This window comes from Thalassophryne amazonica, chromosome 13, assembly GCF_902500255.1.
Source record: "Thalassophryne amazonica chromosome 13, fThaAma1.1, whole genome shotgun sequence".
Classification (NCBI taxonomy): Eukaryota; Metazoa; Chordata; class Actinopteri; order Batrachoidiformes; family Batrachoididae; genus Thalassophryne; species Thalassophryne amazonica.
The window spans coordinates 24,767,815-24,793,163 of NC_047115.1; the positions used below are offsets into that span (position 1 = coordinate 24,767,815).

A 25,349-nucleotide genomic window follows, 5' to 3' on the forward strand; every position below is an offset into this window, starting at 1 on the left:
TACATCAACAACATCCAGAAACACCGCCGCCTTCTCTGGGCCCGAGATCATTTGAAATGGACAGACGCAAAGTGGAAAAGTGTGCTGTGGTCTGATGAGTCGTGTCTTCCGGAGAAAAGGAAAAAGAGGAAAAAGACTATCCAGATTCAGAGTCACCGAGGTGGTTAGAAAGCTCTTCGGTGGCAAGGCTCCTGGGGTGGATGAAATCCATCCTGAGTACCTTAAGTCTCTGGATGTTGTGGGACTGTCTTGGCTGACACGCCTCTGCAACATCGCGTGGCGGTCGGGGACAGTGCCTTTGGATTGGCAGACCGGGGTGGTGGTCTCTCTGTTTAAGAAGGGGGACCAGAGGGTGTGTTCCAACTACAGGGGGATCACACTCCTCAGCCTCCCTGGTAAGGTCTATTCCAGAGTACTGGAGAGGAGAATTCGACCGATAGTCGAACCTCAGATTCAGGAGGAGCAGTGTGGTCGTCGTCCTGGTCGCGGCACACTGGACCAGCTCTACATGCTCCATCGGGTGCTCCAGGGTTCATGGGAGTTTGCCCAACCAGTCCACATGTGCTTGTGGATCTGGAGAAGGCGTTCGACCGTGTCCCTCGGGGGCACCCTGTGGGGGGGCTCCGGGAGTACGGGTCCTTTGCTAAGGGCTATCCGGTCCCTGTACGACCGCAGCAGGAGCTTGGTTTGCATTGCCGTAAGTCAAACCTGTTTCCAGTGCACGTTGGCCTCCGCCAGGGCTGCCCTTTGTCCTGGTTCTGTTCATTATCTTTATGGACAGAATTTCTAGGCACAGCCAGGGTGTAGAGGGGATCCAGTTTGGGAACCACAGAATCTCGTCTGCTGTTCTGTTGGCTTCGTCAAATCAGGACCTTTAGCGTGCACTGGGGCGGTTTGCAGCCGAGTGTGAAGCGTCCAGGATGAAAATCAGCACCTCCAAATCTGAGGCCATGGTTCTCGACCGGAAAAAGGTGCTTTGCCCTCTTCAGGTCGGTGGAGTGTCCTTGCCTCAAGTGGAGGAGTTTAAGTATCTCTGGGTCTTGTTCATGAGTGAGGGACGGATGGAGCATGAGATCGACAGATGGATCGGTGCAGCATCTGCAGTGATGCAGATATCGAACCGTCGTGGTGAAGAGAGAGCTGAGTAGGGGGGGTAAAGCTCTCGATTTACCGATCAATCTACGTTCCGATCCTCACCTATGGTCATGAGATTTGGCTCATGACCGAAAGAACGAGATCGCGAGTACAAGCGGCCGAGATGAGTTTCCTCCGCAGGGTGGCTGGGCGCTCCCTTAGAGATAGGGTGAGGAGCTTGGTCACTCGGGAGGAGCTCGGAGTCGAGCTGCTGCTCCTCCATGTCGAAAGGAGCCAGTTGAGGTGGCTCGGGCATCTTTTCCGATTGCCCCATGGACACCTCGCTGGAGAGGTGTTCCGGGCACATCCCAATGGGAGGAGGCCCCAGGGAAGACCCACACTGGAGGGACTATGTCTCTCGGCTGGCGTGGGAATGCCTTGGGGTTCCCCCAGAGGAGCTGGGGGAGGTGTGTGTGGATCGAGATGTCTGGGCGGCTTTGCTTGAGCTGCTGCCCCTGCGACCCGACTCCGGATAAGCGGAAGAAAATGGATGGATGGACCATCCAGATTGTTACCAGTGCAAAGTTCAAAAACCAGCATCTGTGATGGTATAGGGGTGTGTTAGTGCCCATGGCATGGACAACTTACACATCTGTGATGGCACCATCAATGCTGAAAGGTACATCCAGGTTTTAGAGCAACACATGCTGCCATCCAAGCAACGTCTTTTTCAAGGACGTCTCTGCTTATTTCAGCAAGACAATGCCAAGCCACATTCTGCATGTGTTACAACAGCGTGGCTTCGTAGTAAAAGAGTGCGGGTACTGGACTGACCTGCCTGCAGTCCAGACCTGTCACAATTGAAAATGTGTGGCGCATTACTACAACAGAGACTCCGGACTGTTGAACAACTGAAGTTGTACATCAAGCAAGAATGGGAAAGAAGTCCACCTACAAAGGTTCAACAATTAGTGTCCTCAGTTCCCAAATGCTTACTGAGTGTTGTTAGAAGGAAAGGTGATGTAACACAGTGGTAAATATACCACTGTCCCAGCTTTTTTGAAACATGTTGCAGGCATCCATTTCAAAATGAGCAAATATTTGCACAAAAACAATAAAGTTTAACAGTTTGAACATTAAATATCTTGTCTTTGTGGTGTATTCAACTGAATATTGGTTGAAGAGGATTTGAAAATCATTGTATTCTGTTTTTATTCCATTTTACACAACGTCCCATTGGAATTGGGGTTGTAACAATACATTATTAAAGTGCGTCTTTCAAGGAATCAAGGTCACCTTACAACACATATTAAAAACATACATTAAAATAACAGCAATGAAAACCAAAAACATTAGAAATATACAGAACTGTACAAAGGGAGCATGCACCATGAAAGAGAGTTGTTTTGAGACCATATTTAAACAGGGGAAGCGACTTAGCGTCGCAGAGGTATAATAATCATCACTTTAACAACACTGAAACAAACTTCTTCAAATCATCAAATATAATTAAAAACATTGCAAAGCCAGAAAGAAAATTTAGAACAATATTAATAAATCTAAAAATCTGGGTCTGGAGGCATCTCTGGGTTCTTATAGCTAAAATAAAAACAGTTTTAAGACATTTTAATACCTTTTTTTTTTTGATTAACAAATTCAATGCATCTTAAAGACTTTTTAAGGATCTGCAGGAACCCTGCAGCTGATGACAGCAGAGCAGCAAAAAATAAAAATCAGCCTCGCAAACTGTTTTCAAACCCAACAGAACAGGGTGAGTGAAACAGTGGCCACTACAACACCTTTCTGCACACGCTGATGTTATCAGCATTGATTAAATTTTTTTATGAACTACATGATAATATGCACAGCCTTCACCACACGCACGTATGAAATCAAACGTTCAGGTGAAGCAGTGTGATGGTTTTCCTGCTAAATTACTAAACTCAGGTTCGTGTTCCTGGAAGAGTAATTACTAAACCCTGTGCAAACCTTTTACTGTAAACACTATCAGTTTACTGCATGTTACGTAATCCGCTGTTACCAGTCAAAGCCAAGTGTGAAAAGAGGAGGGACAGAGACTTTTACTTTTATTGCACTAAACTAATTACATACTGTGACTTCTATGTATTTTTTGTGTGTGGCTTTAACTCCTGATTACCAGACTATGCTTGAATTTAATCCTCATGGACCAGTGACCAACATTTTGGTTTGTCCCTGGTGTCTCGCTGCTCCACATTGAGTTTGGGAACCGCAGCTTCAGATTACCAGAAATCCTGCTGGGATCTTTTCTACATGCTATCGCAAACAAACCAGATTGTGATAGTAAAAGTCTGTTATAGGAAGCAAAAAGGTTTCCCTACTCCCACACAGGCAACAAAGAGGAAGGAAGCATCAGCATCATCAAAGTTCTATACAAATACAGATGGGCTTTTGGCTCAAATGACCAGTTTCAGGAGAAGGAACAAGAAGGATTGCTCAAATGTCACAGCACATCATAATGTCTGCCTTTCTTCCCTTACACAGTAACGCAACACAACAGAAAGACACACAATCTAAACAGCAGCTTAGCCCTCAGCAATAATAACTTCCCTTCCATAATGATAATTACAGGCTATACGTATTTGGACAATGAGTTTTGGTCATTTTGCTTCTGTACGCCGCAGCAGTGGAGTTACAATCAGTGTTTGCGGTGTCGAATTTCAGCTTTAGCCCAAGGGGTTTAACAATATTACTGCATTGTTTAGGAACTAGAGACATTTTTAGACACAGTCCATCCATTTTTAGAGTCCAGATGTAAACAAAGTACCATGTTTATAAATCTAAGTATTATTGTTAGTACTTTGATGAAAATCTTTTGCAGCGAAGGACATCACCAAATGCTGAGGTTTTTTTTTTCCTGCAGATGTTTTTTTCCAGGCTGTTACTTTATGGGTTTTTCTGCCCTCAGTTTTATTGGGTTGACATCAGGTGACTAATTCGGGCACTGAAGAATATTTCACAGCTCTTTGGTCGCTTTGGCACTATGTTCTGGATCATTATCCATCTTCACAGTCAAGCAGCATCCTATCAGCTTGGTGGCTGTCTGATGAGACACCTATGGTCTGCTTCACTTGCACCGACACCCCTGTGGCACCTCATACCAAGAGTTCCATTGAACAGCTACCAAATGGAAACTCAACACTTTGTATCAAGGCCAGACTGTTCATCTGTTTATTTTGCTGTGGAGGTTGTCCGGTTACTTATGGCCTTTGAAAGGCTCATCCTACCCGGTTTGATTCCCAGTCAACTACCCGTGTCCTTAGACACTTTTGCATTGGCTCATCCACCCAGGCACCAATTGGGTACCAGCCTTTGGCTGGTGAAGTAACCTGTGATGGTCTGATGTCCCTTCCAGGGGGAGTCATTAGAGTCTCATCTGAAGCATCGCGAAGCTTGGGCCTTCTTTTCTGAAAGTGGGAGCACTAACTAACTAACACACACACACACACACACACAATTTGTCTGTTAATGTTCAAATCTTCAGAATGAGTGCATTATTTTAAAATTAATAGATATGTGGTATAATTTCACTTTGTACATTTTAAGAGTTGACATTAATGTAGTTATCCTATCCAGATTAATTTGATTTATAAATCAAAACCATAAATCAAACCTGCATCTCTTTTCAAGGTGTCTGCCTCATGGATGGACTGCTGTATGGTGTCAAGGGTAATGACTTTTGTTTTTTTTGTAGTACCCTGGTGGCCAGTCCCCCTCTGCTGGAGTAGAGTTGAGCTCAGGTCCTCTCAGTTGCCTCACTACTGCAAAATACATATCAGGCAGGAGCCAACTGGGTTAATAAATGTTTTTCACCATTACTGTAAAAAAAAAAAAAAAAAACACATTAATGGTCTAAAAGTTATCAGAACTAAATTTATTGGAAGCTAATTGGTCCGCTGATGGTTTTTGAAGTTAGCTGAAAAAGCTAATCCGCTAACAAAAAGTTATCTTCGATAATTAGCGGAACTGTGTCCACCACTGGTTATGGGTACGTTTTGTATGAAGAGCACATTGAAGCACGCTGATATATGTTGTAATATGGCGAGTACCTTGAAAAATTTTGGGCATGCACAATATTTTTGATGTATGCCAGTGTATGACTCGTACATCCTGCACAACAGCGACATAAGTTGCAGGTAAGTTATGCAATTGTTGACACGTTTCTCTTAAGTTACTCATAAGTCAAAATATGTCCACTGATTGGTTGAACAACTGAAAGTTGCAGTCCTCATGTGAACAGTTCAGACTGTTATAAACATTAAAACCATTCACACACACGGAGTAAATATAAAGTCTTAATCTGACCTGTTTGTTTCAGTCGGATTCATCAAAACCTGACGAAAACGTATCCACATAAAGCATCCTGATTTTGGAAAATGACATCTGAAAGTGCTTTTGTTCCTTGACGTGGCTAAAAAAAACTAGTGTTTTAAAGCAAGTCCCTCAGTGGCTTTTCTGTTCCAGGTGCGTTTCTCAGCCTGATCCCAAGAACGCTGGCACTTTGTACCACATAAAGACAATTAACTTATTTTAAAAGTTGAAAGTCACAGCACCTCATTCATTCACGTTAGCGTTTACCACAGGCATCAGCTGATTCCTCAGCATTCTGCACGTGATGAAAATAGATCCAATGATCCACCAAGAAAAAAACAAATAATGTTAAATTACCCTGTTTTGCCACCATGTGGAGAAAAGAGGCACGTGACAGTGTACGCATGCTCGACGTGCGTGGTCAATATTTAAATGTTCCACCTGCCAAACCAAAGATTTCTGCCGGTGGTAGAAATGCAAACCAAGCCAGACTTAACTGTTCCAACCAACCCGTACTACACCGTGCTGTACTGACCCAAACCACTCAGTGCAAATGGGGCTGTCAGCATACACTGGCTAAATCGTCAATGTGTGACAGGGCCCTAACGACAAGCACATCCAGAGTGCTTCAATTCAAACTCAGTGTGGTAGTCTGAGGCTTTTTTTTTTATTGTTTTATATAAATAAATAGTTTGGAAATATATGAACACCAGAGGTATACATATGCACATGTAACAGACAAAAGAAAAACCAGAATGATTAACATCTGTGAATTAGGTAAAGAAAAATTAAACAAGTCATATGAAATAAGGCCAAATAATATATAATATATTGCATATAGTCTATCTCTCTCACACACACACACCTCATTTGTTCAATCTCCACTTTGTTTACCAAGTACGAAAAACTACAGTACATTAAAAAGGTTGAAATGTTCTGGGTGGTTAAAGCTCTCTATCACCACCTAGAGGCTGGTCAATAACTCAACCTATTCCATGCAAGTTAAACAGACAACACACACACTCAAGGCACAGAGCAGATACTTTCCCCAAAACATTCTCTATTATTGTACAACTTTTAATATAGTGGTGGAAATAAGTATTTGAGCCACTGTCAATTTTGCAGGTTTTTCCACTACAAAGAATGGAGAGGTCTGTATCTTTTATTGTAGGTAACTTCAACTGTGGAATAAAAAAAAAAATAAAAAAAAAATCCAGAAATTCACATTGTATGATTTATAAATAATTAATTTGCATTTTATGTCATGAAATAAGTATTTGATCCCTAGAAAAACAGACCTTAACAATTGGTACAGAAACATTTGTTGCCATTACAGGGTCACACGTTTCCTGTAGTTCTTGACCAAATTTTCACACACTGCAACAGGGATTTTGGTCCACTCCTCCATACAGAGCTTCTCGGATCTTTCAGGTTTGGAGTTTCAGCTCCCTCCAAAGATTTCTATTGAGTTCAGGTCTGGAGACTGGCCAGGCCACTCCAGGACCTTGAAATGCTTCTTACGGAGCCCCTACTTAGTTGCCCTGGCTGTGTGTTTGGGGTCATTGTCATGCTGGAAGACCCAGCCATGACCCATCTTCAATGCTCTTACTGAGGGAAGGAGGTCATTTGCCAAAATCTTGCAATACATGACCCCATCCATCCTCCCTTCAATATGGTGCAGTCATCCTATCCCCTTTGCAGAAGAGCACCCCCAGAGTGTTTCCACCCCTATGCTTCATGGTTGGGATGGTTTTCATCTTCTAAACATGGCGAGTGGAGTTAATACCAAAACGCTCTATTTTGGTCTCATCTGACCACATGACCTTCTCCCATGCCTCCTCTGGATCATCCAGGGTCACTGGTGAACTTCAAATGGGCCTGGACATGTTGGCTTGAGCAGGGGGACCTTGCTGCCAGGGTTTTAAACCATGACAGCATCATGTGTTACTAATGTAATCTTTGTGACTGTGGTCCCAGCTCTCTTCAGGTCATTGACCAGGTCCTCCTGTGTAGTTCTGAGCTTTCTCAGAATCATCCTTACCTCATGAAGTGAGATCTTGCATGGAATCCCAGACTGAGGGAGATTGACAGTCATCTTGTGTTTCTTCCACTTTCTAATAAATAATCATAACAGTTGTTGTCTTCGACCAAGCTGCTTGCCTGTTGTCCTGTAGTCCATCCCAGCCTTGTGCAGGTCTACAGTTTTGCCCCTGGTGTCCTTAGACAGCTCTTTGGTCTTGGCCATGCTGGACAGGTTGGAGTGTGATTGATTGAGTGTGTGAACAGGTGTCTTTTATACAGGTAACAAGTTCAAACAGGTGCAATTAATACAGGTAAAGAGTGCAGAATAACAGGGCTTCTTAAACAAAAATTAACAGGTCTGTGAGGGCCAGAATGTTTGCTGGTTGGTAGGGAATCAAATACTTATTTCATGCAATAAAATGCAAATTAATTATTTAAAACTCATACAATGTGATTTTCTGGATTTTCTGTCTCTCACAGTTGAAGTTTACCTACGATAAAAATTACAGACCTCAACATTCTTTGTAGGTGGGAAAACCTGCAAAACTGATAGTGGATCAAATACTTATTTCCCCCACTGTAATCTGTGTGTCCAGATATCATTGGGTTTTTTTTTTTTTTTGAAAAGGTACTAAATACTAAATGCCAGGGTGCACATTAGAGAGCTGTGCCATTTGTGTCAAGTCTGGTAACAGCAGACAAGTCAGTTTGAAAAAAACCGGAGCTCCTTTACACAAACAGGCACCAACTGTCCATTTCTGATACATCACAATACTTCCAGGACAATGAAATAAAAATGCATGCAAAATTAATAATAAAAAAAAATTTTAAACCACCAAGAAAAAAATAAAAATTAAAAAATTTCTAACTATGAAACAAAGTGAGGATTGGTCGACACTGATCTGATGGTGTTACGTAACAATAGTCCAACTACACTTGTAATTTTACATTCTCAAAACAAAATCACCAAGTTAAATGTTCACAGAACCACTTCACAGGTTGTATGGTCTGGGTGGTATAGAGGCAGGCTTCTGACCAAAGGGTTCTTGGTTCATTTGCCTGATCAGACAGAGAAATGCACAAATGTGTAGTGGAGCAAAACTGGGCAACTTCTTGACGCTTGTGTATGTGAATATGTGAGTCATCACTGTAAAGTGCATTAAACGTCTACATCAGACAGAAAATGGTGGTAGACTATATGGCTGTGTACCAAAAAAAAAAAAAAAAAAAAAGATACAGCTGAGTATCACTTTTTTTCCCATGACACCAACTTTTCCACCCTCATATCTTGAGGCATTAAATGCATTTCAAATGACCTTAAATTTCTCTCAAATCCTTGTGATCATTATATCTACACCTATAGATGTCGCTATAGGGCTAGTAGGCTGGCACTAAGCATTTCCCATGAACGGCTTGAACTGTGGCCATAATGACCCCAAAATAATTTACACTTATCAAATCAAAATCTCTCTAATGTTGTGGTTGTGCTAAACATTAGTTAGCCCGCCCAACAGCTCATAATCCTTTGTGACCTACTTCTCGTCTGCCATTGTGTCATAGTTTTTTAGACAGTACAAAGGCTACACAGGTCATGTGGACCCACCTGTAAACAGTCTATAGCTGCTGCCTGCTCAAACAGACATGAGCACTGGAAGCATTCTGAGAATTCAGGCTGAAATATGCTAACAAACATTAGCCATTGCAATTTTAGCATTACCAATACACACTAGTGAACAGAAGATGTTACAGCAGATGTTCAGTCACCACAGCAGATGCACTACAGATCTACACTGAGATCTGGCACAAGTTTTGTGCTGGATGCCCTTCCTGACCCAACTCCAGCTCTGCACGGAAAAACCAGCAGGCTGCGCCTGGTCTTCCCATGGGCCTCCCCACCACAGTGGCATGCCACCCAAATACACTGGAATGGTCTATGTATTTGTATTGTTCTTAATACACAGCCCGACTACAAAGGGCAATAACTTTAATACCATTTATAGCTGAAGTGCAACTTAGAAGCAAGCAAGTCAATTAGCACAAACATGCACAACAGCACTGACAGCATACTGACTGCAGGGTTGGTTTGGAGAAAATGTTTTCCACTGTATATGCTGTGTACTTGGCTAGATGACACAGCTAAGCTATTTGTTAATAATGTTATGAGAACTGTAATTGCAGGTTAACATGTTTGTGAATAACTGTAGCATTTACAACATTACTATACAGGCACCTGGCTCTGATCCATGGGGGGGATTATAATGTGGAAAAATTAAATTCTAACATGGACAAGATGACCAACATTGTGCTGACAGATCCAACAGACTGTTACACCACGCACTCACCAATTGACCAATTTTGATGTATTCATGTGAATACACAAACAAATTTAACTTGATAGCAAAGTGCTTGTCCTGCACAAAGCAGACTGTTACTCTTCCCATTACTTGGCATCAACACAAGCCAACATGGAAACAAAACAAACCCAGACCAGTTACTCATCACGATGTCTCTGATGATTTTAAGGTCAAAGGGTGGTATTTTTTTTTACCCCCGCCTTGTTAGTTGTTCCTCTGAGACATCTTGACTTTATTACAGAGTGCCTTATTTGCACTAACGTCAGAAAGCCAGACCATTCAGTGCGCTACATGCACAGACACCAGTTCGCGGAGTTTCATTGAAATGTTTCAGTCACGATAGCCTTGAGCCAAGTCTTCAGGTGCCATCTCAACCAACACCGGACGGCTCTCATAAGGTGAGACCTCCTGACCGACGTCATCTTCGTACTAGACGACCGCCTGGCATATATTCCGCATCCCCTGCACGCCTTACCCTCCTTGTCAGGAGCTCATTCCCCTGGTGGATCCCTACCCCGATGGGTGCTCGGAAGTCAGGCTGAGTGCCTTCAAGTGTTGGTTCACTCACATCTGTGTCAGCAGGAGTTGTGTGGGTGATGTAGGAGTGACTTCAGGCACTATCATCATCTCATCATCATCTCTAGGCTCTTTCATGATAGGCTTCTTCACCTTCCATTGGAGATGCTCTTCAAAACACAGAAGTGAAATGAACTGTTAGAACTAAACAACTCATTCTGACTCAAAGTACATCACTGGAAGTCATTTGTAGTAAAGGTACACCACCATGGAAGAGGTAAAGGTGTGTGGGTCCGTGTCATTTTTCGATAGACCATGAAGAGAACGAGTGCAAAGACAGCAAGGATCAGCAGACCAAGCACAACGTAGAGTGGAGTGAAATCTGAACAAAACGGACAGAAAATTGGGTTCAAGCTGTCATTTATACTTCACCCAAATGATCTTATGTCAAGGTTGGTGAATTGACGTCAGTTCATGTTTGACAAAATCTTTAACATGAAATCTTACAGCAGAAAATCTAATATAGTATCTTTACACAAAGACGTTCTTGTGTGCCATGATGGGGACTCAAACAGCTGATCATTACACAGACGCACTCATTTTCCTGTAGGTTGATGGTTTTTTGGAGGAGGAAGGTGATAAAACAACGCACCTACAAATTATGAAATCTGACAGCTCTTACTTCTTTAAATGATCTTCAAAGCCAACATCTTAATAACAAAAATATATATTTTAAACAAATCCCACATGAAAACAAAATAAAAATATGGCCTCACACCACCAACTTAAGAAATAGAAACAAATGTGTCCAGCACAATTATTTTTAAATTTCTGATGGTTCAAACTGTATTACTTTATTCTTGGAATTGGAGTGGTTCATGTTCAATGCCTCCATTGCTGAGGCGGCTGCTTTGAATTGGGGCCAGACGGCTGTCAATGCTTTTGACGCTGGCAAACTAAGAACCTGCTGGTGGACACCTGCGGTGAGGGAAGCCATCAGGTTGAAGAAGGATGCCTTCCATGTCTGGCTGGCACAGAGGTCTCAGGAATCAGTGGACAGTTATCAGCAAGCTCAAAGAGTGGCAACCTCTGGTTCCTGCCATCTAACAAAAAACCCTCCAATGTCCTTGTTGTGCATCAACATGGAACTTTTGCATTGATTTTTACCGGTTTCCTGATGTGGCAGGCTGCAATAAACCTGTGTGGCTCGCACATCGATGTTCTCCAGCTCTCCGCTGACCTTCAAACAGTGATTCTTCTGCGAGCCATCTACTGGAACCGTGTGTTTGCACATGCTCTGCTTACAGCGGAAGCTGTGGTGGCGTTCCATCTGCACACAGTACAAAAAAAAAAAACAGTGCACATCCTGTTCACCTAAACTTTAATGTGACACAGAAGAACTTTAAGTGAATGCGATGATGCAGTAGCATCTACAAAATTATTATAACAGCACAATGATATAAGAAAACAGAAACCTATTCTATTAATTAGTTCATTTATCTTACAGAAAACTTTCCAATTGTTGTGAGCAGCACACTGACCTGGTTGATAACCACAACATTGTAGCTAAATACAGGTAAGTCCCTGATTAATGCATTGTTCTTTTTCTTCTTCCCATTTTGGTAGATGACTTATGGTACAACAGCCATGGATGGTGGAAGCTGAATTCGACATTATCGTCTGGTATGGCTGTGACATTTACGGATGGGAAGTCCACAAAGCCTAGAAAATAACATAAACGCTGTTAATGTGAGATCATTTCATGGGTTGTGTTTAAAGAGGCATCTCAAAGTCAATAAACCAACAGCAATTTGACATTCACACTTTAGTTTTACCTGCATAGCATTTCTCTTCAATCTGTTCACACATATTTTAGCCTTGGTCTCTGAAATCAGGCGATCACGTTCCTGTCACTCACTGTGCATCTTCCTTAGCATGCACATTAAAAAAATAAATGACAGGTTCCCCATATAAAACCGATCCTGTCCAAACAGGGGTTAATCCAACCTCCAACTTTTTGGGAGAAATCCAGTATCTTTTGGTATCAAATTTACTTTTTTTGGCCACGTTGTGACAGCTGCAATGAGTCCAGTTTATTGAGGAGCCACTCCTCTTTCTGTTATTTATACACAGTAGTTAAAAATGAATGTTAGATTAAGTCAACTGTTCACAAAGAGGGGAAAAGGCCACAACGCCATTATCTATTAATGCCTCCCACCGCTCACCAAGTGGCTGAATGTTCTTGGCTGGAAAACATGAGCTGCGGAATCATGATCAGTGGCTACAGGGTACTGAACAATAACATTGAAAATAGTTAACACTGGTAAAAATGTTGCACTGCACATGAGGCCATCAACGAAATAAGATGACTCACATTTCTGTTCTGCTTGGGAGTCCTTGAGATAACTGAATTGCAGTCCATCAGGAGGGCTGGTCTCGGACTCATTCTGTCCTTTCACAGCCGTCACAGTGACAACATACTCGCCAAATGGATCACTTATAGATGAAAGATCAATTTGCAGAGTTGATGAATTTGCAAAACGTGGATGTTCAGGAGGGCTGCAGGGCAGAGACAATGGAAAAACCTTACAATATATAATATAGAGATGTAACAAAATAACAGAAGCACTTTAAATTTAACAGTGAACTGTGCGCAGTCCACAATGACAAAGTTATAGTTTTCATGTTCAGATGTTTGTTTTTAATGTGATTATGCAAAATGAAATGTAAATGTCAGGTAAAATGTTCAAGAAACTGTAGATCTTCCAACTGTTGAACATTTCAAGTCATATTATTCCATCGTTTTAATTTTCTTCTATACCCGTTTGAGAAGCCTCACAAGAAAGTACTGCAATGCAGACTACATGTGTACCAAACTAAGACGGAGGTGTACTAACTCACCCCTAACATCATCTCTTCACCTATCTGACAAGGAACAATGGAGACAAATTAGTCACAATCCCTAGATTGAGATATGCAAAATCAAATACAGTTTATACAGATGTGGTTTCTGTGGCTAACCAAGTAAATTATCTACAATTAATCAACGGGCTGAGCAAAATACAAGCAAGACCTAAAAGTGAAAATTTAAAATGCGATGAATGTAGAAAGAAAAGCTTGTTGAGGGTCAAATTAGTCCTGAATAAAGCATAATCCAGAGACGGAGAACTTTAAAACTGTTACGCATGACACAGAGTTACAGAGCTGCAGCTGCATAAATCAGCCTTTAAATAAATAATCATAAATTGTAAATGTATGTAAATTTCATAGCTTAACTATTCTTATATTTATTTTGATAGCACCTGCACCTGGATGTGTTGCTGTATGTGGTTAAATGATGTAAAAAAATGTTGAAAACATAAAAGGGTCATTCAGTAGTTTATCGCAGTTAGACCCAAAATGGCGCCATGTTCTGAGTTGACGCCACTCTCCAATCAAGGCACTCTACACGACCCCCCAGCCCCACCCCCAAAAACCTTTTTCTCCTCCAGTTGCACAACACATTTCTTTCATTTCATCTGAAGATTAACTGTCCACATTTTCATTGCCAAATCATTGAACATTTGCATTCTGCCTTTTGAACTAGAAAACTATTTATTTATTTAGACAATTTCTGGTGTAATTATTAAACACAAGTCAAATCAAATCAATTTTATTTATATAGCGCCAAATCACAACAAACAGTTGCCCCAAGGTACTTACAAGTGTTTGATAAAAAAAAATTAAAAAAAATTAATTAATTAATAAATGCATTTCTAGGTAATTTACTTGTGGTGATCATCTTCCTACAAGAATCTCCAAATCATGTGTGCAGTGTTTGCTTGTACAGTTCAAGGTAAGATTGGATTCAACAACCACTTCTGATACTGATGGAAAGATGGTTTTAACTTGCGCAGCCAACTCCTGCTGAATAATGTATTCCAGTCGTGTTAAACTCAATACCTACATCAGAAATGCTGGCAACACTTTTAAAAAGAGACATATCATTGAAATTAAAAAACATTTACTGAACTGGAGGAGAAAATAATTTTGGAAAATCTGGATTCACAGAGTTGAATACACATTCTGCAGAATCACATTTCATTCTAACCTTGATATGCTGGAAATATCAACTCTGAACTTCAGATCAGCAGCAGCTTTGTCATACTTCCACTGCAGGATGTTTGTTAAGTTGTGACAGAGCAGAGTCACATTTGTTGGCGGCAGCACTGTGGAAACAGATGTCAGACTGTTGATATTCCAACATAGTCCTATTTAACACCTTAGTGTTATAACATTTACCCAAAGCCATGAGACCATTAGTGGATCTGCAACTTTCTAGGGCCAGTAACCCAATACTGACTAGAACATCAAATCAAAATTAAAAACATTTATTTCAATTATTTAAAAAAAGCCAGAGCTTCACTCATATATAGACTGCACAATGCAGAGAATACAAACAGAGTAATATACATACATACATATACACACATACACACACGAGATCTGTTAGAAAAGTATCCGACCTTTTTATTTTTTCAAAAACCTGATGGATTTGAATCACGTGTGCTTGCATCAGCCAACCTTGAACCTTCGTGCGCATGCGTGAATTTTTTTCACGCCTGTCGATTGCGTCATTTCCTGTTAAGCAGCCTTTGTGTGAGATGTGTGTCGTGCGCTCGGCGTTTTTTCATTCCAAGGAAAAAGGCAGAAGAACTGGAGCAGCGCAACTGCATCAAATTTTGCCAGAAACTGGGCGACAGCCATGTGGAAACCATTCGGATTATTCAGACGGCTTTCGGTGACGATCCTCTGGGCATCACACAGATTAAGGAGCGGTACAACCGGTTTAAAGATGGCCGCAAAACGGTGGAGAGCGAGCCGTGCTCCGGTCGGCCATCAACATGCTGAAATGACCAGATCATTTCCAAAGTGAACGCTGTGGTGATGCGGGACCGTCATGTGACTATCCGAAAAATTGCGGAAGAGGTGGACATCAGCACTTTTTCGGCACATTCCACTGTGACAGAAGATTTAGCCATGAAAAGAGTTGGAGCGAAATTCATGCCGATGGCTTCAGCATGAAGCTGCTGACGGAGCAAAGTGCCACCGTGTTGAAGTCTCACAAGACATGCTGGACTCTGAAAAATGATGCCCACCTCATCACCATTTGGAAGATTCAGACGGCTTTCGGTGGCTTTTCAGTCATGTGACTATTCGAGAAATTGTGGAAGAGGTGGGCATGTCACATGTCCTGTGAGACTTCAACACAAAGACGCTTTTGCTCCGTCAGCTTCCGTCAGATTTTGACGGAATCTTCTAAATTATTCCAAACATCAACTTCATGGTATGATTGATCTTGAAGAAATGACGCACAGAAGATTAATAACCCAAAAATCAGTATTTTCTTAAGCATTATTTGAATGGACTGTTTTGTTGAACACAATCTGAAAATATTGTCAGCAAGAGATCACGTTGAAATCTGTACATAAATATATCCATTCTGAATAAGAGTCTGACTAATGGAAGAGTTTCAAGCGTACAAAATAATGGTTCACAATGCATTCTAAAGTGTACACCAGAGCAGAGTCGAAGCACTTTTTTTGTATAACTATCAACTTGAGCAATTGGCACAGAGCATCTCTACTCCTTATAAGAGTGCAATAATTACAGTATGGTGAAATGTGTCAATAAACAGACCTTTAAGTATTGTGAAGCCTGCTACGTTTGTAGATTTAGTTTCAGAAAGAACAGTGTGGAAACAGCACAAGTCTGTAACCCAAGGATTGGATGGCAACATTAAATTCCCACTAGAGGGCACTACACACAAGACAACAAAAACAGCACAAGCCTGAGAGGTTGTTGTTGGACTCATCACACAGATATGTACAGTAGTGTTCAGAATAATAGTAGTCCTATGTGACTATAAAGATTCATCCAGGTTTTGAGTATATTTCTTATTGTTACATGGGAAACAAGGTACCAGTAGATTCAGTAGATTCTCACAAATCCAACAAGACCAAGCATTCATGATATGCACACTCTTAAGGCTATAAAATTGGACTATTAGTAAAAAAAAAAAAAGTTAAAAAGGGGGTGTTTACAATAATAGTAGTGTGGCATTCAGTCAGTGAGTTCGACGTTCAAGACATTGTTCAGAAGAACAGCGTAGTTTGACTAAAAAGTTGATTGGAGAGGGGAAATCTTATACGCAGGTGCAAAAAAATATAGGCTGTTCATCTACAATGATCTCCAATGCTTTAAAATGGACAAAAAAAACAAACAAAAAAAAACAACAGACGCTTGGAAGAAAACGGAAAACAACCATCAAAATGGATAGAAGAATAACCAGAATGGCAAAGGCTCACCCATTGATCAGCTCCAGGATGATCAAAGACAGTCTGGAGTTACCTGTAAGTGCTGTGACAGTTAGAAGACGCTTGTGTGAAGCTAATTTATTTGCAAGAATCCCCCGCAAAGTCCCTCTGTTAAATTAAAGACGTGCAGAAGAGGTTACAATTTGCCAAAGAACACATCAACTGGCCTGAAGAGAAATGGAGGAATACGAGGTCTGTCCAAAAAGTATCAGACCTTTTTATTTTTTGGAAAAACCATATTGATTTGAATCACGTATGACTGCATCAGACAAGCTTGAACCTTCATGCGCATGCATGAGTTTTTTCACGCCTGTCGGTTGCGTCAATCGCCTGTGAGCAGGCTTTGAGTGAGCAGTGGTTCACCCCTCTCGTTGGATTTTTGTTGCGAATAAATGTCTAAAGGATTTGGAGCTTTGCTGCATCAAATTTTTCCAGAAACTGTGAGAGCCCTCCAGGTGGACACCATTCAGAAAATTCAGATGGCTTTCAGGGACCATTTTATGGGGATTACACAGATTAAGGAGTGCTCCAGCCGGTTTAAAGACCGCCCACAGCGTCAGAGCGCGGTGCACTCCGACAGGCTGACACCCCGCTGAAACAACCAGATCATTTCCAACGTGAAGGCTTTGTTGATCCAGGACGTCGTCTGACTTCCACAAAAAAGGCATAAGGCGTGGACTTTTTCGGCACATTCCACTGTTACAGGAGTTTTTTTTTTTCATGGAAAAAGAAGCGGATGGATGCGGCACCGTGCCGCTCATTGCGCGGGACAAAACCACCTCCGTGTTGGTCTCACAGGACGGCTTTGAGATGGATTTCAGACGGCTGTCGGTGGCTTTTTAGTCGTGTGACTATCCGAGAAATTGAGCATGAGCTGGACATGCCCCAACATGTCCTGTGAGGTTTCATCACGGTGTTGCTTTGCGCCATGCGGCTCCGCCGCGATGCGCAGAATTCCGCCGCTCTTCTTTCCATGACAAAAACTCCTGTAACAGTGGAATGTGCCGTTCATTTCTAAACTGGACGCTGTGTTTTATCCGGGACGTCCTCTGACTAGCACAGGAATTGCGGAAGACGTGGACATCAGCAGTTTTTCGGCACATTGAGACAGACATGCGGAGGAATTCCGCGCGTCGGGACGTTTCCACATGGCGCAAAGCAACGCCGTGATGAAGCCTCACAGGACATGTTGGGGCATGTCCATCTCATGCTTAATTACTCGGATAGTCACACAACTAAAAAGCCACCGACAGCCGTCTGAAATCCATCTCAAAGCCGTCCTGTGAGACCAACATGGAGGTGATTTTGTCCCGCGCAATGAGCGGCACGGTGACGCATCCATCCGCTTCTTTTTCCATGAAAAAAACTCCTGTAACAGTGGAATGTGCCGAAAAAGTGTTGATGTCCACGCCTTATGCCTTTTTTGTGGGAGTCAGACGACGTCCCGGATCAACAAAGCCTTCACGTTGGAAATGATCTGGTTGTTTCAGCGGGGTGTCAGCCTGTCGGAGTTGCGCTGTGCTCTCAGACGCTGTGGGCGGTCTTTAAACCGGCTGGAGCACTCCTTAATCTGTGTAATCCCCATAAAATGGTCCCTGAAAGTCATCTGAATTTTCCGAATGGTGTCCACCTGGAGGTCTCTCACAGTTTCTGGAAAAATTTGATGCAGCAAAGCTCCAAATCGTTCAGACATTTTATTTGCAATAAAAATCCGACGAGAGGGGTGGACCACTGCTCACAGGCGAATGACGCAACTGACAGGCGTGAAAAAACTCACGCATGCGCACGAAGGTTCAAGCTTGGCTGATGCAATCACACGTGATTCAAATCCATATGGTTTTTGCAAAAAATAAAAAGGTCCAATACTTTTTGGACAGACCTTGTATTTTGTGGACTGATGAGAGTAAAATTGTTCTTTTTTGGTCCAAGGGCCGCAGACAGTTTGTGAGACGACCCCCAAATTCTGACTTCAAGCCACAGGTCACAGTGAAGACAGTGAAGCATGGTGGTGCAAGCATCATGATATGGGCATGTTTCTCCTACTATGGTGTTGGGCCTATATATCGCATACCAGGTATCATGGATCAGTTTGGATATGTCAAAATACTTGAAGAGGTCATGTTGCCTTATGCTGAAGAGGACATGCCCTTGAAATGGGTGTTTCAACAAGACAATGACCCCAAGCACGCTAGTAAACCAGCAAAATCTTGGTTCCAAACCAACAAAATTAATGCCTCGCAGATGTGAAAAAATCATGAAAAACTGTGGTTATACAACTAAATACTAGTTTAGTGATTCACAGGGTTGCTAAAAAAGCAGCTTGAACATAATAGTTTTGAGTTTGTAGCGTCAACAGCAGATGCCAATATTACTGTGAACACCCCCTTTTCTACTTTTTTTTTTTACTAATAGCCCAATTTCATAGCCTTAAGAGTGTGCATATCATGAATGCTTGGTCTTGTTGGATTTGTGAGAATCTACTGAATCTACTGGTACCTTGTTTCCCATGTAACAATAAGAAATATACTCAAAACCTGGATTAATCTTTTTAGTCACATAGCACTACTATTATTCTGAACACTACTGTAGATTCACGCATGTGGGACAAAAAAGGAAAAGAAAACTTTAGGAAGCATTTAAAATCATATGTGGGGAGGTGATGGTCTCAGTTACAGTGGTGAATTTGTGTCCAGAGAATGCTTATACCAGCATGAAAATGAATGAATGAATGAAATGAAGCCCATTTTTAATTTTTATATAGACTACCAGTCAAAAGTTTGGACGTGTCCAGTCTTTTGACTGGTAGATGCATGTTGATGGACTTAAAATCTGCATATTACAGTTTCATTTCCTTGTGAACTAATGCGACAGTAACTCACACCCACTCAAACAGGATCAAATGCACATTTAGCTCTGAGAAAGACAGAAATTACAGATCACAGCGCCCGTCGTCTAAAAAAAAAAAAAAAAAAGGTGATAACCGCAACTGTAATGCTGGTAGACAAGGTTCGTCACCACAAGGTCCCTCTACATAACCACCACCTTTCATTGTTTTACTAGACACACCTCAGGATGTTCTATAGGAAGTTTGTGTCACCTGACAAAGACGAAAAACAAACGGCGGTAGCAGGCTGACAAATTTGGATTTGTGCCGACAAAGCAAAACTACATTTCTGAAGCAGGAAGAGAAAGCAGATGCTGTCGGAGTTTAAAGGAGGCCACTGACAAGTTGTTCAAAGCTTTTTGCAAAATGACAAAACTTTCCAGAGTGATGACACACTCCAAAGAAACAACAAAAACACTTTGTTGAGTTAATAAATAAAGAAAACAGTGAGATCACCAGTCTGTCTTTCGCTTTCTGTATATGTGCCAGAAAACCTGTTGTCTGAGCAACACAGAAGTTTCATGAAAATTGTGATGCTGCCAGCAGGTGCAGGCCTAATGCACCATTTTAATAAGACAGCTGATCTAGCTGGTGCAAAGCCTTTTATTTCAACAAACACTACACAATAGAAAACTAGTCAAAAACAAGGCAGCAATGAAGAGAATTTCAAAACAAGAAGAGACTGAGCTATATACATAAATACAAGAAAATGAATAGCTCAGTGTTAACGTTTCTGGCGCCTGTTACAAATACTTGAGCATGCAAATGCAAAGATTAGCCACCTTGCATCTTCAGCTTAGTCTTTTTCTTGTTCCTATCCTGTGAACAGTGTTGCCACAGTTACTTTGAAAAAGTAATCCAATTACTGATTACTCCTTGAAAAGTAACTTAGTTACTTTACTGATTACTCAATTGTAAAAGTAAGTTAGATTACTAGTTACTTTTTAGTTACTTTCCCCAGCTGCCGACAACAGCCCTCTGCCACCTCAACATGACAATGATACTTGTTTTGCCAAAAGTCACTTTATAGTCACCCTTTCTTGACTTCAATGAAAATAAATACTTGTTTTATAGAAATTAAAATAAAGACCTCTTTCTTGACCTCATATTTAACTGTTGACAGCACTGTGACAGTAAAACCTGCAATTTCTAACCTACATTGTTTATAAATGTAACTATTAAATTCTAACATTTTTCTAACATTTAAATTCTCTCTAAACATTTTACTTGTCGAAATTATTATTATTATTATTATTATTCTAAGTAGTATTAGTAGTTGTAGTAAAAAAAAAAAAAAGAAGGCTTCAAAACTGGACCTTTAATCTAGGGGTGTTGTGGGGGGGGGGGGGCACATCCCTGCCCCACGCACCCATTCCATGCAGAAATCATGACCAGATTTACAGGTAAGAAAGTTTTACTACGTTTTCACATGTGGTCCTCAGAAAGAGAGTTTAGGTGCATTTGAGTTGTTGACGCATCACGGAGGATCAGCTGTTTTTAACCAGCAGATATGGAGCAGCTCAGCTCAGAATTCTAAATAAAGGAGAAAAAAAAGCATAAAAATGTCTTTGTAAAGCTCAGTGCAGGTGTGCTGTTGTCACCGCGCTTTAAGATGTGAGGACAAGCTGCTGCAAAAAACCGCAGATGAAAAGCTCACACCTCACTTAAAGCGGGCATTTCAGTCACGGACCACGTTTAATGCTGTTATCGACCCACAATGCAAAAACAATAGTAACGCACAGTGACGTGGAGAAGTAACTGTAATCTGATTACTGATTTGGAAAGGTTAACGCGTTAGATTACTCGTTACAAAAAAAAAGTGGTCAGATTAGAGTAACGCATTACCGGCATCACTGCCTGTGAAGCAGTCACTTGTTCCTCCTGCTTTGTGATCATCTGAAAAAAGTGCTCATTTTCTTCCTCAAATATCTCCTGTGTGCCTCCATCTAACTGGACATCAATCAATCAATCAATCAATTTTATTTATATAGCGCCAAATCACAACAAACAGTTGCCCCAAGGCGCTTTATATTGTAAGGCAAGGCCATACAATAATTACGGAAAAACCCCAACGGTCAAAACGACCCCCTGTGAGCAAGCACTTGGCGACAGTGGGAAGGAAAAACTCCCTTTTAAAACAGGAAGAAACCTCCAGCAGAACCAGGCTCAGGGAGGGGCAGTCTTCTGCTGGGACTGGTTGGGGCTGAGGGAGAGAACCAGGAAAAAGACATGCTGTGGAGGGGAGCAGAGATCAATCACTAATGATTAAATGCAGAGTGGTGCATACAGAGCAAAAAGTGAAAGAAACACTCAGTGCATCATGGGAACCCCCCAGCAGTCTAAGTCTATAGCAGCATAACTAAGGGATGGTTCAGGGTCACCTGATCCAGCCCTAACTATAAGCTTTAGCAAAAAGGAAAGTTTTAAGCCTAATCTTAAAAGTAGAGAGGGTGTCTGTCTCCCTGATCTGAATTGGGAGCTGGTTCCACAGGAGAGGAGCCTGAAAGCTGAAGGCTCTGCCTCCCATTCTACTCTTACAAACCCTAGGAACTACAAGTAAGCCTGCAGTCTGAGAGCGAAGCGCTCTATTGGGGTGATATGGTACTATGAGGTCCCTAAGATAAGATGGGACCTGATTATTCAAAACCTTTTAAGTAAGAAGAAGAATTTTAAATTCTATTCTAGAATTAACAGGACGCCAATGAAGAGAGGCCAATATGGGTGAGATATGCTCTCTCCTTCTAGTCCCCGTTAGTACTCTAGCTGCAGCATTTTGAATTAACTGAAGGCTTTTCAGGGAACTTTTAGGACAACCTGATAATAATGAATTACAATAGTCCAGCCTAGAGGAAATAAATGCATGAATTAGTTTTTCAGCATCACTCTGAGACAAGACCTTTCTAATTTTAGAGATATTGCGTAAATGCAAAAAAGCAGTCCTACATATTTATTTAATATGCGCATTGAATGACATATCCTGATCAAAAATGACTCCAAGATTTCTCACAGTATTACTAGAGGTCAGGGTAATGCCATCCAGCGTAAGGATCTGGTTAGACACCATGTTTCTAAGATTTGTGGGGCCAAGTACAATAACTTCAGTTTTATCTGAGTTTAAAAGCAGGAAATTAGAGGTCATCCATGTCTTTATGTCTGTAAGACAATCCTGCAGTTTAGCTAATTGGTGTGTGTCCTCTGGCTTCATGGATCGATAAAGCTGGGTATCATCTGCGTAACAATGAAAACTTAAGCAATGCTGTCTAATAATACTGCCTAAGGGAAACATGTATAAAGTGAATAAAATTGGTCCTAGCACAGAACCTTGTGGAACTCCATAATTAACCTTAGTCTGTGAAGAAGATTCCCCATTTACATGACCAAATTGTAATCTATTAGATAAATATGATTCAAACCACCGCAGCGCAGTGCCTTTAACACCTATGGCATGCTCTAATCTCTAATAAAATTTTATGGTCAACAGTATCAAAAGCAGCACTGAGGTCTAACAGAACAAGCACAGAGATGAGTCCACTGTCTGAGGCCATAAGAAGATCATTTGTAACCTTCACTAATGCTGTTTCTGTACTATGATGAATTCTAAAACCTGACTGAAACTCCAAATAGACCATTCCTCTGCAGATGATCAGTTAGCTGTTTTACAACTACCCTTTCAAGAATTTTTGAGAGAAAAGGAAGGTTGGAGATTGGCCTATAATTAGCTAAGATAGCTGGGTCAAGTGATGGCTTTTTAAGTAATGGTTTAATTACTGCCACCTTAAAAGCCTGTGGTATATAGCCAACTAATAAAGATAGATTGATCATATTTAAGATCGAAGCATTAAATAATGGTAGGGCTTCCTTGAGCAGCCTGGTAGGAATGGGGTCTAATAGACATATTGATGGTTTGGAGGAAGTAACTAATGAAAATAACTCAGAACAATTGGAGAGAAAGAGTCTAACCAAATACTGGCATCACTGAAAGCAGCCAAAGATAACGATACGTCTTTGGGATGGTTCTGAGTAATTTTTTCTCTAATAGTTAAAATTTTATTAGCAAAGAAAGTCATGAAGTCATTACTAGTTAAAGTTAAAGGAATACTAGGATCAATAGAGCTCTGACTCTGTCAGCCTGGCTACAGTGCTGAAAAGAAACCTGGGGTTGTTCTTATTTTCTTCAATTAGTGATGAGTAGTAAGATGTCCTAGCTTTACGGAGGACTTTTTTTTTTTATAGAGCAACAGACTCTTTTTCCAGGCTAAATGAAGATCTTCTAAATTAGTGAGACGCCATTTCCTCTCCAACTTACGGGTTATCTGCTTTAAGCTGCGAGTTTGTGAGTTATACCACGGAGTCAGGCACTTCTGATTTAAAGCTCTCTTTTTCAGAGGAGCTACAGCATCCAAAGTTGTCTTCAATGAGGATGTAAAACTATTGACGAGATACTCTATCTCACTTACAGAGTTTCTGTAAGGCAGAATAAATCAATATGTTGATCAATTATTATATCATTTACTAACAGGGACTTAGAAGAGAGAGACCTAATGTTTAATAGACCACATTTAACTGTTTTAGTCTGTGGTGCAGTTGAAGGTGCTATATTATTTTTCTTTTTGAATTTTTATGCTTAAATAGATTTTTGCTGGTTATTGGTGGTCTGGGAGCAGGCACCGTCTCTACGGGGATGGGGTAATGAGGGGATGGCAGGGGGAGAGAAGCTGCAGAGAGGTGTGTAAGATTACAACTCTGCTTCCTGGTCCCAACCCTGGATAGTCACGGTTTGGAGGATTTAAGAAAATTGGCCAGATTTCTAGAAATGAGAGCTGCTCCATCCAAAGTGGGATGGATGCCATCTCTCCTAACAAGACCAGGTTTTCCCCAGAAGCTTTGCCAATTATCTATGAAGCCCACCTCATTTTTTGGACACCACTCAGACAGCCAGCAATTCAAGGAGAACATGCGGCTAAACATGTCACTCCCGGTCCGATTGGGGAGGGGCCCAGAGAAAACTACAGAGTCCGACATTGATTTTGCAAAGTTACACACCGATTCAATGTTAATTTTAGTGACCTCCGATTGGCGTAACCGGGTGTCATTACTGCCGACGTGAATTACAATCTTACCAAATTTACACTTAGCCTTAGCCAGCAGTTTCAAATTTCCTTCAATGTCGCCTGCTCTGGCCCCTGGAACTGACTATGGTTGCTGGTGTCGCTAACTTCACATTTCTCAAAACAGAGTTGCCAATAACCAGAGTTTGATCCTCGGCGGGTGTGTCGTCGAGTGGGGAAAAACTGTTAGAAATGTGAACGGGTTGGCGGTGTACACAGGGCTTCTGTTTAGGGCTATGCTTCCTCCTCACAGTCACTCAGTGGGCCTGCTTTCCCGGGTGCTCGGGATCTGCCAGAGGGAAACTAACGGCGGCTAAGCTACCTTGGTCCGCACCGACTACAGGGGCCTGGCTAGCTGTAGAATTTTCCACGGTGCGGAGCCGAGTCTCCAATTCGCCCAGCCTGGCCTCCAAAGCAACGAATAAGCTACACTTATTACAAGTACCATTACTGCTAAAGGAGGCCGAGGAATAACTAAATATTTCACACCCAGAGCAGAAAAGTGCGGGAGAGACAGGAGAGGCCGCCATACTAAACCGGCTAAGAGCTAGTAGCTGCGCTAAGCTAGCGGATTCCTAAAAACACACAAAGTGAATAATGTGTAAATAATTTAGAGGTGATTCAGCAGAGGGAGTGCTTTAGTTAAGGCACGTGAAGATTACACTGTGAAACAAATCGTTATTTA

At 41.5% G+C, this 25,349-nt stretch overlaps 1 protein-coding gene across 1 annotated transcript in view; it reads right to left on the reverse strand.

The window, feature by feature from the left end:
• Positions 1-10,019: 10,019 nt before the first annotated feature.
• ifngr1l (interferon gamma receptor 1-like) overlaps positions 10,020-25,349 on the reverse strand; it is a 33,527-nt gene continuing 18,197 nt past the window's right edge. The window contains 9 exon segments of the mRNA XM_034185479.1: positions 10,020-10,223; positions 10,225-10,379; positions 10,382-10,440; positions 10,554-10,698; positions 11,484-11,646; positions 11,858-11,943; positions 11,946-12,038; positions 12,691-12,875; positions 14,407-14,524. Of these exon segments, the coding sequence (XP_034041370.1) occupies positions 10,131-10,223; positions 10,225-10,379; positions 10,382-10,440; positions 10,554-10,698; positions 11,484-11,646; positions 11,858-11,943; positions 11,946-12,038; positions 12,691-12,875; positions 14,407-14,524 (1,097 nt within the window). The 3' untranslated portion in view covers positions 10,020-10,130.